The sequence below is a fragment of the Gobio gobio genome (genome assembly GCF_949357685.1).
Source record: "Gobio gobio genome assembly, chromosome: 16".
NCBI lineage: Eukaryota > Metazoa > Chordata > Actinopteri > Cypriniformes > Gobionidae > Gobio > Gobio gobio.
Window position 1 is genome coordinate 1,687,213 of NC_137109.1, and position 13,336 is coordinate 1,700,548.

At 45.2% G+C, this 13,336-nt stretch overlaps 2 protein-coding genes across 3 annotated transcripts in view; both read right to left on the reverse strand.

The window, feature by feature from the left end:
- Window positions 1-13,336, reverse strand: part of LOC307139813 (NACHT, LRR and PYD domains-containing protein 12-like) — a 133,156-nt gene that overhangs the window by 113,802 nt on the left and 6,018 nt on the right. For both annotated transcript variants that reach the window (XM_079838919.1, XM_079838920.1), the window contains exon 2: window positions 12,720-12,859. In XM_079838919.1, the coding sequence (XP_079695045.1) occupies window positions 12,720-12,778 (59 nt within the window). In that variant the 5' untranslated portion in view covers window positions 12,779-12,859. The remainder of the gene's footprint in view (window positions 1-12,719; window positions 12,860-13,336) is intronic.
- Window positions 1-13,336, reverse strand: part of LOC307139811 (uncharacterized protein) — a 283,388-nt gene that overhangs the window by 112,906 nt on the left and 157,146 nt on the right. The window lies entirely within an intron of this gene.

The following is a 13,336-nucleotide window of genomic DNA, read 5'->3' on the forward strand; positions in this document are numbered from 1 at the left end:
CTGAAGATTTTTCTGAAAAATTTTGATTTTTTTTTACAGTGTAACCTTATTGGTTGCACCTCCATTGCGTCACCTCATCTATTGTGAGTGGTGGATTTCAAACCTCAAAACGCCCCTTTTTTGCTTCTTGTTAAAGTTAAGAATCTTGGAGTGACACTTTTTGTTAATAGTTGCAGAGCTGAAAGATCTGCTTGTGTTTCTGTGTTTCTTGAGCAAGTGAATCCCTGCTCTTTTTTATTTTGAGCATATTAGTTTTTGGTGTTTTTCAAACAAACTTTTTTTATATTCCACATTTCATCTCCTTTTTATTTAATGTTATTATTGCCTGCAATTTGTAAAACTTTGCAAAAATTGTTTGGGGATAGCCTAAAATGTTTGGTTAATTATCCTTTGTTAATTCCATTACATTTCTTTGTTTATTTCATTACATATTCAGATTTTTTTGTGAACGTATATGTTCAGACAGGGTTTTTATTTTGTACTGTTTTTATAAAAAATATTTTATTAAGAGACTCTTTTCATGCAGTGGTTTTAAGGCCCTGACACACCATTCTGATGGTTTGGCTCAGACCCAGGCAACGTGAACCAACCCCACAGTCGGCTTTAGTCATTGCTAGTTCGGTTTAGTGTTTCAGGGCCTTAAGAATTTATTTTTCTGTACAAAAAGCTTGTTTGCTGTAGCCTACAGTAGACCAGAGATAATTCTCAATCCTGAAGTCCTCCCCTGCCACCCCTCCCTCTGAGAACAGCCAGCACTAGTGTCAGTCATTAGCATATGAAAGGTCTTCTTCACACCTAACAGTTTTCAGTCCTAGCACACCCAGCAGTGTTTCAGCTGTATATGTCCGTGAAATTTCACGGATTCCTGTATACGTCCGCATAAGTGAGGTTTCCGGGTTTTTCTGGAAATATACTGTTCCGTGTTACTCTGATCCCCTTTTTCCCACATACATCCGGTAAACATCAAATTACACAGGAGTATACCATGCCCGGATATTGCCGGATTTCAGTGTTTTCATGCAGTGTTACACTGTTGATTTACTATCTATTTCCCTGACCATTTAGTAGTGTATAATATGTGTTCTTTTGTGTGTGTTCATGTCCTTGTGATGTGTGCATCCAGCTAAAAAAAAACCCCCACAAAAAACATCAACAAAAACCACACAAAAAAAAAATACTAACATTGTCTCTCGTCTTGTCTCGTCTGTCTCTCGTCTTGTCTCGTCATCTCACTCATGATCTGTTCCTTGCCGTGGCGAGTGAGCTTTTGAACTAAATAGGTCTTGTCTACTTGTGTTTGTGTCATATGAATAATATATATGTGCCCCATACATGGAATCAGAGTGCCTACTGTATGTAGTTAATGGAAAATCTCTACATGTCTAAATCCAACCACTACATGCATTCGGTTTGTTTCTACCATTTATTAGTAATGATTTACACAGTTTGTTTACTATTTAGTATTTACCTGAGCATTCAGTATTGTGCAATATAGCATACAGAAGGTGAGGGACATTTTGGGGGAAAGAAGTGCTGCATTTTATCATTTAAACATGTGACTTTTCATGAAAATTCTATAATCCAAGATGGCCACCACCATATGACGTCACAATATGCAAATTAGATGGGAAAATGTAATCCCTACATAAACTTTGGGTCATCCTTAATATTTCTCTAATTTACAGAAAGTCTCTATCTTTTATCACTTTTAAGATATAGCCTTTTGAAATTAAGATGTCAAAATCAAACGTTTTAGAGGTAAAAACCTCTGGCGCCTAAAGGGTTAATACTTAAAGACTTAAAGCTATTCATTTTCAAACTTAGACATTTTATATTTTAATCTGGACTAAATTACATGGCCTAGATATTGTTTGAATATGTTCTGACTGTTGTTCAATCACACACTTTACAATAAGGCTCCATTATTTAACATTAGTTCATTCATTAACAAACTGACAATGAAAAATACTTCTAAAGCATGTATTAATCTTAGTTAAATGTCCATTTCAGCATTTAATAACACATTATTAAAATCAAAAGTTGTAACTGTATTATTTAATGGACCTGAGTTTACACTAACTAACAGTTGCTTTTTTTTTTTAAAACTAACATTATCAAAGAAGAATAACTTCTGTAAAAATGTTTTGTTAATGTTAATGCATTAACTGGTGAGACATTATTGTAAAGTGTTACCTATTGTTCTTTATAATTATTTTGCACTTAATCTGTTTTAAATATTTGTTTACTTTATACATTTTTGTGTATTGCTTTATTGTATTTAAAGCTACACTGTGTAAGTTTTTTAGTTTATTCTTAGCTAAAAACACTTAGTTCTTTCAAAAATATATGTGCTCATTAATGTATATTTACTTTCAAGTAATAAAGTATTCTCGTAAGTTTATAATATGCCATTGAAAATACATACGGGTAAGGGGTTCGAATGCAGGTCGCCATGTTGCCCCTCCATCTTGAAAGTACATTAGCCAAAGAGGGACATACCCGTAAATTCAAGCTTCGCCTTTCGCGTTTTAACACTCGATGGCACCGTACAAAATTCCCTGCCTCGCGCATGTGCACGTTAACTTGTTCAGACCATAGACCGTAAAAAAATAGTGCAGACTTGTCTGGTGCATGCGCAGAGAGTTTTCATCTTGGCAGCGTCCAGTAACACGGAGTTATACGGAGTTTTCCTGGCTTGTTTATTCTTCAAGAGTCTGTTTTTCCTTGTGTGGAATTTCTGTGCGTTAATAACTCCGTAAGTAATAATAGTTATTGTCATTGTAGATGTGTTTCAGAGTGTGTCATCGCGTAATTCAGCTGATGTCATCTCAGAAGTATTTTTGTGTCAACATACAATAGCGTAATGCTCACCTATTTGAATAATCATTCAGTTATTTTGCTATCAACAATGTTTATTCGTTTATAGAAAATAGAAAGAATTTGCTTGTAATGTATGTTGATGGAAATAAGTATCAGGTCTGATCGGCATATTAACAATTGTTATACAGAGCGCACTGCAGTGCTAAAGCTGCGCACACACTTTTGTAATCCGACACCGCTTGTTAGCAGCAGAAGCAGCAGGCAGCTCTGCTCCTTTTTATGCAGCTGCATTTAGCGCCTATATATGGTACAATAAGCTCTGGTTTACGGTTACATTATACAAATGTAACTTATAAGTATAGTTATACAGTTCTTAACTGTGTATCTTCTGTCATGTCATTATCATGTATATTTACCATCCTTATTTGTTCTCTCACAGAAACCAAATTTATGTACATATCCACGCAAACCTGTTTATGCTTTGCAATTGGATGACTGAATAAACATTACTATCATCAAAGTTCACTCTGGATTAGCTGCAGTTCTTTCTAGCCGAAGAATTAGGCCAGTTGAGTTCCAACCATCCCACTGCGCACAGAATATCACACAGGCACCGTGTCGAATGTGGACGAGGTTGAACTGGAAGCCATGTTAATCTTGGACTAAATCGGCCACCGTAGGAGTTAAAACGAAATCGGAATTGAGAGGAACAGAAACTGATATTCACTGGATGGTCATATACCTTTTCACCGCTAGATGGGGGAAAATATCACACAGTGTAGCTTTAAATGTTTGGTTATTTTGTTATAAGAAAGTAATTCAACTTGTTATAGTATGACAACACTTTTTTTGCAACTTATTTCAATATTGTGATAATACCGTATACCGTGATAAAAGCTTCAGCAATTAATCACAACATGAAAATTTGATACCGGCACATGCCTATAGGTACACTTTAACTATGAGAGACAGAATGAGAAAAAAAATCCAGAAAAGCACATTGTCTGATTTTTTAATCATTTATTTTCAAATAAGTATTTGGTCAATAACAAAAGTTCATCTCAATACTTTATTATATACCCTTTGTTGGCAATGACAGAGGTCAAACATTTTCTGTAAGTCTCCACAAGGTTTTTACACACTGTTTCTGGTAGTTTTGCCCATTCCTCCATGCAGATCTCCTCTAGAGCAGTGATGTTTTGGGGCTGTTGCTGGGCAACACGGATTTTCAACTCCCTCCAAAGATTTTCTATGGGGTTGAGATCTGGAGACTGGCTAGGCCACTCCTGGACCTTGAAATGCTTCTTACGAAGCCACTCCTTTGTTACCCGGGCGGTGTGTTTGGGATCATTGTCATGCTGAAAGACCCAGCCACGTTTCATCATCAATGCCCTTGCTGATGGAAGGAGGTTTTTACTCAAAATCTCACGATACATGGCCTCATTCATTCTTTTCTTTACACCAGTGGTCACCAACCTTTTCAAGGCAAGATCCCTGACCTCATCCTTGAAGAAAGGCAAGATCTACCTATAGATTTATCATGGCCGATTCAGAGGTTTTTTTTATATCCGACACCATCTGTCGATTTTTTTTTCTTTGTTTAAGCAAATTTATTTGTTGTTTATTTGCTCTATAACAGGCCAAACTGGCCTTAACAAAATTAGCCATTTGAAATGTGAGGCAACCACTGCATTTTAATCATGATCCAAACAAACATACACACATGTAGCATGAGCAGTTGTTTTTTATTTAAATTAGATTGCATAATTTCAAGACTTGGAGCAAATACAGAATGGTCTGACTTTAGCTTTGTGAAATTGTTACATAAGACACACCTGCACAAAACAAAAAACAAATGGACTGAATAAAAAGGCCAATTCATTCTCTGAGAGCAGGTGGTGCTTATGGAAAAGAAGCGTTTCTTTGGTGATCGCTGTAAAAATGCCATCAAAACTATTATGGAGACAGTCAGTTTCATTCAGAGATACATTCATGAAACCCCCCTCCCCAATTCAATATTTATATTTTTATTCCTATATTTCAAGCATCCAGAACAGTTATCTTGCTGGGCCTATTTATACCTGGTCCACTTCATGTGTTTTTACAGATCTTACAGTTTTACTCTTTCTCCTCCAAACACGACAAGTTGAGTTTTTACCAAAAAATTCTATTTTGGTTTCATCTGACCATATGACATTCTCCCAATCCTCTTCTGGATCATCCAAATGCTCTCTAGCAAACTTCAGACGGGCCCGGACATGTACTGGCTTAAGCAGGGGGACATGTCTGGCACTGTAGGATTTGAGTCCCTGGAGGCGTAGTGTGTTACTGATGGTAGCCTTTGTTACTTTGGTCCCAGCTTTCTGCAGGTCATTCACTAGGTCCCCCCGTGTGGTTCTGGGATTTTTTCTCACTGTTCTTGTGATCATTTTGACCCCACGGGGTGAGATCTTGCGTGGAGCCCCAGATCGAGGGAGATTATCAGTGGTCTTGTATGTCTTCCATTTTCTAATAATTGCTCCCACAGTTGATTTCTTCACACCAAGCTGCTTACCTATTGCAGATTCAGTCTTCCCAGCCTGGTGCAGGTCTACAATTTTGTTTCTGGTGTCCTTTGACAGCTCTTTGTTCTTGGCCATAGTGGAGTTTGGAGTCTGACTGTTTGAGGTAGTGGACAGGTGTCTTTTATACTGATAACGAGTTCAAAGAAGGTGCCATTAATGCAGGTAACGAGTGGAGGACAGAGGAGCCTCTTAAAGAAGAAGTTACATGTCTGTGAGAGCCAGAAATCTTGCTTTTTTGTAGGTGACCAAATACTTATTTTCCACCATAATTTGCAAATAAATTCTTTAAAAATCAGACAATGTGATTTTCTGGATTTTTTTCTTCTCATTCTGTCTCTCATAGTTTAAGTGTACCTATGATGAAAATTACAGGCCTCTCTCATCTTTTTAAGAACTTGCACAATTGGTGGCTGACTAAATACTTTTTTGCCCCACTGTAAAATACTAAAACTGAAATCTCATCAAGTATCTATAATCTATATATAACTGAACGATGTGCAGTAAATGAGACGCTGAGAAATTGAAGAAAACCTTTTACATTTGTGGCAGTATGGGTGTTTTAGTCTTGGGCTACTATTGGTTGGTTAAAGTTTATGGAGTGAGCCTATCACAGTTAGAGAGAGAGGATATCAACCTAATATTGGTTGGTATCGGTTTGGGAAATGAGCCTATCACAGCTAGAAGAGTTTATAGACCCGCCTTGTGTAGAATCGTGGTACGGAGTAACTGCCCTTTCCGGTTCCGTACGCTGAGTGGTGTGTGGGAGAGATCCCTGGTCGCTTCCTACGGAGTGTGGGAAAGTGTTTTGTACAGCTTTCTGTGGTTGACTGGTCTGCAGCCCTTTCACAGGTGAATACTACAGTTTGTGGTGGCAGTTTTAGACTTTCCACAAAGGGCGTTTTGGGGATCAATATGTGTTCTTTTTATAGCGTGGGCGTTGACTTTTCTCTCTGGTTGGTCGTGACTGGGACTCCTTGCACCCTAGGTATGTAGTTTCTTTGTATTTATGCGTCAGGATCTGATATGATAGGTGTTTTAATCATGAACGTGTTATTTCAGACGTGCAGTGTATGCCGTTGATAAGCTGGGATGGTTCTGTTGCCGGGTTACCAGAGGTTCGTTCGTTGACAGCGGGGCGCTGCTGTTTTGCTGCTGGCTTAATGTATTGGTGAACGGCTTGACGGTGGCTTCATTACTTAACACCGGCGGTGGGTTTGAACTTTGTTGTCGACCCTGTGGCAGTGTACACGATGAGCCACTAAATGTTATCGACTGCCGATTGACAGGAAGAGCGCTGTCGTGTGTGTGTGTGTGTATGTGTATTTACAAGGGGAGTGTGATTGTTTGTATTTTCATTGATTTTCTTTAACTGTTTTCTTGTTTCCTTTGTTGTATAATCTTTTGGTTTATATTCTGTTACGTTTGATTAATGTTTGTATTTGTGTTAACACCCTAAGGGTTGTGCATTTTGTTATTTAGTACTTTCTTTAAATTGTGTATTTGTTGTTTTTTTGGTGTGTTCTTTTCATTAGGAATTGAGTGTTCATTATCAAGAGGGGCGGGACTTGACTCTTGGGTTATTTTTGTGTGCTGTGCATGTGCACAGGTGTGTGTGTGTGTGTGTGGTGATATATTGTTCCCTTTCAGTCGGTCATGTTCGACGTACGTCGGACGTAACTGACGAATTGGGATCACTTCAGGGAGCCCCTATCAGCTTCGAGATACAGAGAACGGGCCAATGGCCATTGGTGTGCGAGATTTGCATCTCGCGCTCCGCCCCGTATCGCGGGTATAAACAGGAAGCGAGAGCAGCGCACTATTGTCATTCACTTCGGAGCCGACCAGGTGTTACTACGAAGACACTGACTGCCGTTTCAGCAAGAGAGAGAGTCATTCAGACCGGAGAACGAAGAGGACGCTCTTGTAGGCGATACGGCACACATCATCGTGACCGTGTGCTCAAAAGCTGCTTATAAGAACAACTGCTGTTCTCACAGCAACCTGTTGGTTCGGTGAGGGCGCTGTCTGAGTGCAAACACAGGCTGCAGTATCCCCTGTGTGTTGCCGCGGTCTTCCCCGGGTGCTTCAGCACATTCCTAAAGAGCGTTTCCTTACAAAAAGTGCAACTGGATTCTGGATGCGGTCGTTCCCTCTCACCCGTTGACGGTCACAATCACTGTCTCACGTGTTTGGGCGTTCAGCACACTAAGGCAGCTTTTGTGGATAGTTCGTGTTCCCACTGCGGGAACATGACTATCTCGGAGCTTAGATCGAGACTCGCCTACCTTCGGGAAGGTGGAGTCCCCCTCCGCATACCTCGATCTAGTACTATCCCTGCCCAGCAGGATAGACCTACTTCGACGGATGCCCGGAGTGATCTGAGGATTACGTTCAGGGCAAACCCGCCGAGCCTCCGCGGGCCCCTGATCCCTCACAAGCTCCTCAGCCGGTGGTGCTTCCGGAAGAAGCTGCTGGTCCCACCCACGGGCATCCAGCAGTGACTTTCGGGGAACCCGCGGATGAGCAGATGTCGATCGCTGCATCGGAAGGGGAGTTCCAGTCCTCGGAGGATGAAGATTCGGCTGTACTGCCTCCCTCTGGGAGAGTGGCAACGGTCGAGTCGGACCCCGAGTTGATTGCTATACTTTCCCGGGCCGCCGGGAAGGTCGGGCTTGAGTGGAACCCTCCACCGCGTCCCGAACCTTCCAGGTTGGATGATTGGTTTCTCGGGGTGGGTCGAGCTGGTTCTCAGCGTCCCGCTCCGGTACCATTCTTCCTGGAGGTGCATGTGGAGCTGACTAGGTCGTGGACGGCGCCTTTCAGTGCCAGAAACAGACATAGCAGCTCCTCCCTCCTCACTACCCTCGACGGCGGGCAGGCCAAGGGTTACGTGGGAATCCCACCAGTTGAGCGGGCCGTCGCGGTGCAACTGTGTCCGGCGACCGCCTCCAACTGGCGCGGTGACCCACGTCTCCCGTCCCGGGCCTGTAAGATCTCCTCCAACCTAGTTGCGAAGGCTTACAGGTCCTGCGGACAGGCCGCGTCCACTTTGCATGCCATGAGTTTGCTCCAGGTGCACCAGGCCCAGGCGCTCATGGACATGCACGAGGGTAGACCTGACCCAGAGCTCCCTCCGGGCGACAAAATTCACCGCCCGTTCCCTCGGTCAGGCGATGTCCACCCTAGTGGTCCAGGAGCGACATCTCTGGCTTAACTTGGCTGACATGAGGGAGACCGACAAGTACCGGTTCCTGGACTCCCCCATCTCGTCGGGCGGGTTATTCGGCGACGCGGTCGAGAGCTTTGCCCAACAGTTCTCGGCCGCCCAGAAGCAGACGGACTGCTGCTCCCACTCCGCCGCCGCCTCCGCTACCGCCCCAGCCCAGCAGCAGCCTACACCTCGCCGTGGGCCGTCTGCTTCTGCTTCACACTCGCACACCCCCTCAGCGGAAGCACACTCAGACCCCACTTCGGGCCGCCACCAGGCCATCCGAGTCGGGTCCCTGCATGCCGCCTTGCTGCCCCGCTGCGGGTATGTCTGTGGTGCCGATGGTCCCGCTTGCACGGTCCCTGGGAGCCTGGCTAGTGCTTCCCAGACCGTCTCGCTGGCTCATCCGTACCATCAGACTCGGCTATGCGATTCAGTTCACCCAGCGTCCCCCCAAGTTCAGGGGCGTTCACTTCATCTCCTTGTCGAAGGAGAACGCTCCTGTGCTCCAGGCGGATATCACGGTCCTACTGGCGAAGGACGCGATAGAGCCGGTCCCTCCAGCCGATATGAAGACCGGCTTCTACAGCCCGTACTTCATTGTAGCCAAGAAAGGCGGCGGGTTACAGCCGATCTTGGATCTGCGGTTCTTGAGGTACAGGCTGCCGTTCAAGATGCTCACGCAGAAACGCATCTTCAGGTGCATCCGTCCCCAAGATTGGTTTGCAGCGATCGACCTGAAGGACGCGTACTTTCATGTCTCGATTCTCCCTCGACACAGACCATTTCTACGCTTTGCGTTCGACGGACAAGCATAACAGTACAGAGACTTACCCTTCAGGCTAGCCCTGTCGCCCCGTGTCTTCACGAAGGTTGCGGAGGCGGCCATTGCTCCCATGAGAGAGCGTGGCGTTCGCATCCTCAACTTCCTCGACGACTGGCTGATCCTTGCCCAGTCGGGAGGGCAGTTGTGCGAACACAGGGACAAGGTGCTCAGTCACCTCAGCCAGTTGGGACTTCGGGTCAACTGGGAGAAGAGCAAACTCTGCCCCACGCAGAAGATCTCTTATCTCGGGATGGAGCTGGACTCGGTCGCCCAGACAGCGCGCCTCACCGAGGAGCGCGTCCAGTCGGTGTTGAACTGCTTGAATTCATTCAAATGCAGGACAGCGGTACCACTGAAACATTTTCAGAGGCTCCTGGGGCATATGGCATCTGCAGCTGCGGTAACGCCGCTCGGATTGCTTCATATGAGACTGCTTCAACGCTGGCTACACGACCGAGTCCCAAGGGGTGTGGCACAGCGGATCCCTCCGTGTCCAAGTGACACAGAGTTGCCGCCAAACCTTCAGCCCGTGGTCGGACCCTTCATTTCAACGGGCAGGAGTGCCTCTAGAACAAGTTTCCAGGCATGCTGTTGTCTCCACGGATGCCTCATCCACCGGCTGGGGTGCCACGTACAACGGGCTTGCAGTTTCGGGTCTGTGGACGGGGCCCCAACTGCAATGGCATATCAATTGCCTGGAGTTGTTAGCAGTTTGTCTTGCACTCAGCCGCCTCAAGGGGTCGCTCAGAGGCAAGCACGTTCTGGTCCGTACGAACAGTACTGCGGCCTCTGCGTACATCAACAAAGCATCTGAGGTCGCTTCGTGCCACTCACATCCCGGGCCTGCTCTATCGTGCAGCCGACGAGCTCTCACGTCAGCAGGTGCTTCCCAGAGAATGGACACTCCACCCCCAGGTGGTCCAGCTGATCTGGAGTCGCTTCGGGCCCGCTCAGGTAGACCTGTTTGCTGCCCACGGACACGACCCACTGCCAGTTGTTTTATTCCCAGACCGAGGGGACCCTCGGCTCAGATGCTCTGGCATACAGCTGGCCCCGGGGCCTACACAAATATGCGTTTCCCCCAGTGAGCCTTCTTGCACAGTTCCTGTGCAAGGTCAGGGAGGACGAGGAGCAAGTCCTGGTGGTGGCTCCGTATTGGCCCAACCGGACTTGGTTCCCGGAACTGATGCTCCTCGCGACAGCACCTCCTTGGCCCATTCCTCTGAGGAAGGACCTCCTAACTCAGAGACGGGGCACCCTCTGGCACCCGCGTCCGGACCTCTGGAGACTCCATGTCTGGTCCCTGGACAGGACACAGAGGTTCTAGGTGGCCTGCCACAGAACGTGGTAGACACCATCTCTTCCGCTAGAGCTCCCTCTACGAGACGGCTCTACGCGTTGAAGTGGAACATGTTCGTCGACTGGTGCTCTTCTCGCCGAGAAGACCCCCGAAGGTGTACGATCAGCTCGGTGCTTTCCTTTCTACAGAGCGGGTTGGAGCGAAGGCTGTCTCCCTCCACCCTCAAGGTATATTTTGCCGCTATTGCCGCTAATCGTGACTTAGTAGACGGAAAGTCCTTAGGTAAGCACGACCTGATCGTCAGGTTCCTGAGGGGGGCGAGGAGACTAAATCCGCCTCGCCCTCCCTCTATACCCTCTTGGGACTTAACTCTGGTGCTTACTGCACTGCAGAGGGCACCCTTTGAGCCTTTGCTGTCAGCTGAGTTAAAAGTTCTGTCACTAAAGACAGTACTCCTGACTGCATTGGCCTCTATCAAGAGGGTAGGGGACCTGCAGGCATTTTCGGTCGACGAATCGTGCCTGGAATTCGGGCCTGGTAACTCTCATGTAATCCTGAGACCCCGGCCTGGATACGTGCCCAAGGTTCCCACTACTCCCTTCCGGGACCAGGTGTTGAGCCTGCAAGCGCTGCCTTCGGAGGAGGCAGACCCAGCCCTAGCTTTTCTCTGTCCGGTCCATGCCCTGCGGGACTATGTAGACAGAACGCAAAGCTTCAGGACCTCAGAGCAGCTCTTCATCTGTTACGGAGGACAGCAGAAGGGAAAGGCTATCTCCAAGCAGAGGATGGCCCACTGGATAGTGGATGCCATCGTCTTGGCGTATGAAACCCAAGACGTGCCCTGCCCGCTCGGGTTAAGAGCCCACTCCGCCAGGGGTGTTGCTTCTTCCTGGGCGTTGGCTCGTGGCGCCTCGCTGACAGATATTTGTAGAGCTGCGGGCTGGCCAACACCCAACACATTCGCTAGGTTTTATAGCCGGTGTAGACGTGTAGAGCCGGTATCTCGAAGCTGATAGGGGCTCCCTGAAGTGATCCCAATTCGTTGGTTACGTCCGACGTACGCCTCCGTTCCCTCCTTCATGGAACGAGGGTTACCATACGTAAACGAGACGATTGGTTTATACTTTATTTGTGTTTGTTTTTCTATTTGAGTGTTGCCGGTGTCTCAAGTCTCCCTCGACTGTTAAACCTCATTCCTATTTTGTTTATCATCTTTTTGTGTGCTTCCTTTGAAGTACAAGTAACTTTGTATTTCTGTTATATTGTTAATATATGTGAATTTCACACTGTCCAGCATTAACTTGTAAAACATTGAATATTGCTTTATTGTCTTTGAAATTATTTATTAAATATTTATAAAATAAAAATATATATATTTTTGCATCCACGTATCTTGTCCTATTCCCGGAAAAATCTGTGTAGCCTATTTATTGGGTTAATTGAGTTTCAGGTGTTTATTGTTCATCTTTTCTAGATTTTTGTTTTTCAATGTTAATTTTCAGTAATTCCTAGTGTGCATCAAGTGTGATGTTAAAGTGATTTGTTCAAAGTCTCAAAACATCTCCAGTCATGGTAGAAGCTCTGTACATTAGTTAGATATTAACTGTGATATTGTCTATTAAGCCCTGTTTGACATGTATATTTGACTTGTTCTGATTAAAGTTTCCACATTATTCACATTTACTATCCACTAATGTGCACCTTTAAACCGTAATGCAATACACTTTAATCTGGGTTTGTACAGGACTTTACATATATGGTGCATTAAACATATTTAACTGTGATAAATGTTCCTGTAAACTAAATATGAAACCAGTTTCAAGCCATTTTAACCTGCGACAATCTAAAACATTTATAGAAGTTCTCAATAGTTTTGCAGAGCATTTGACACGGCAATGGTGAGAGAAACACTGGTTGTTGGTCAGGCTTTGCTCTTTACAGGACAAACCTGAAGCTCCAGTAGTGTTTAAAATGATTGAGTGAAAACAGTCGCAGTCTTACCCCTGTTCCTCTGAGAGACTCATCTTAGAGAGAGCGTCCTTTCCTCGCTCCTCTGACATTACTGCAGAGAAACTGCCACTGAAAACAGCTCAGCGCTGGGATCTTTGTGTGGCTGAAGACCATCAGATGCTCAGCATGACCTGGACATGACAATGAGTCAGTGAGATTAATATCATGAGAGTTCAGAGGGAGAAATGAGGAGGAAAAATAACAACTAATTACCAATGTTCAGCTAAACAATAAGACAAAGAAAATATACTACAACTATGTTAAATAATATGATTTTATTTATGTCTTCAAAGTGAATTTTCAAAGTGAACCAATTTTCCTTTGGTTTTAGTGAGAAACAGCAACAGTGGATGATCTTTTTAACATTTTCAACACTAAATCAAAAACGTCTCGGTTACGTATGGTAACCCTCGTTCCCTGAAGGAGGGAACGGAGACGTACGTCGGACGTACCGACGAATTGGGATCACTTCAGGGAGCCCCTATCAGCTTCGAGATATAGAGAACAGGCCAATGGGCCATTGGCGTGCAAGATTTGCATCTCGCGCTCCGCCCCGCGCCGCGGGTATAAACAGGAAGCGAGAGCGAATGCACGCTGTTTTTCACTGA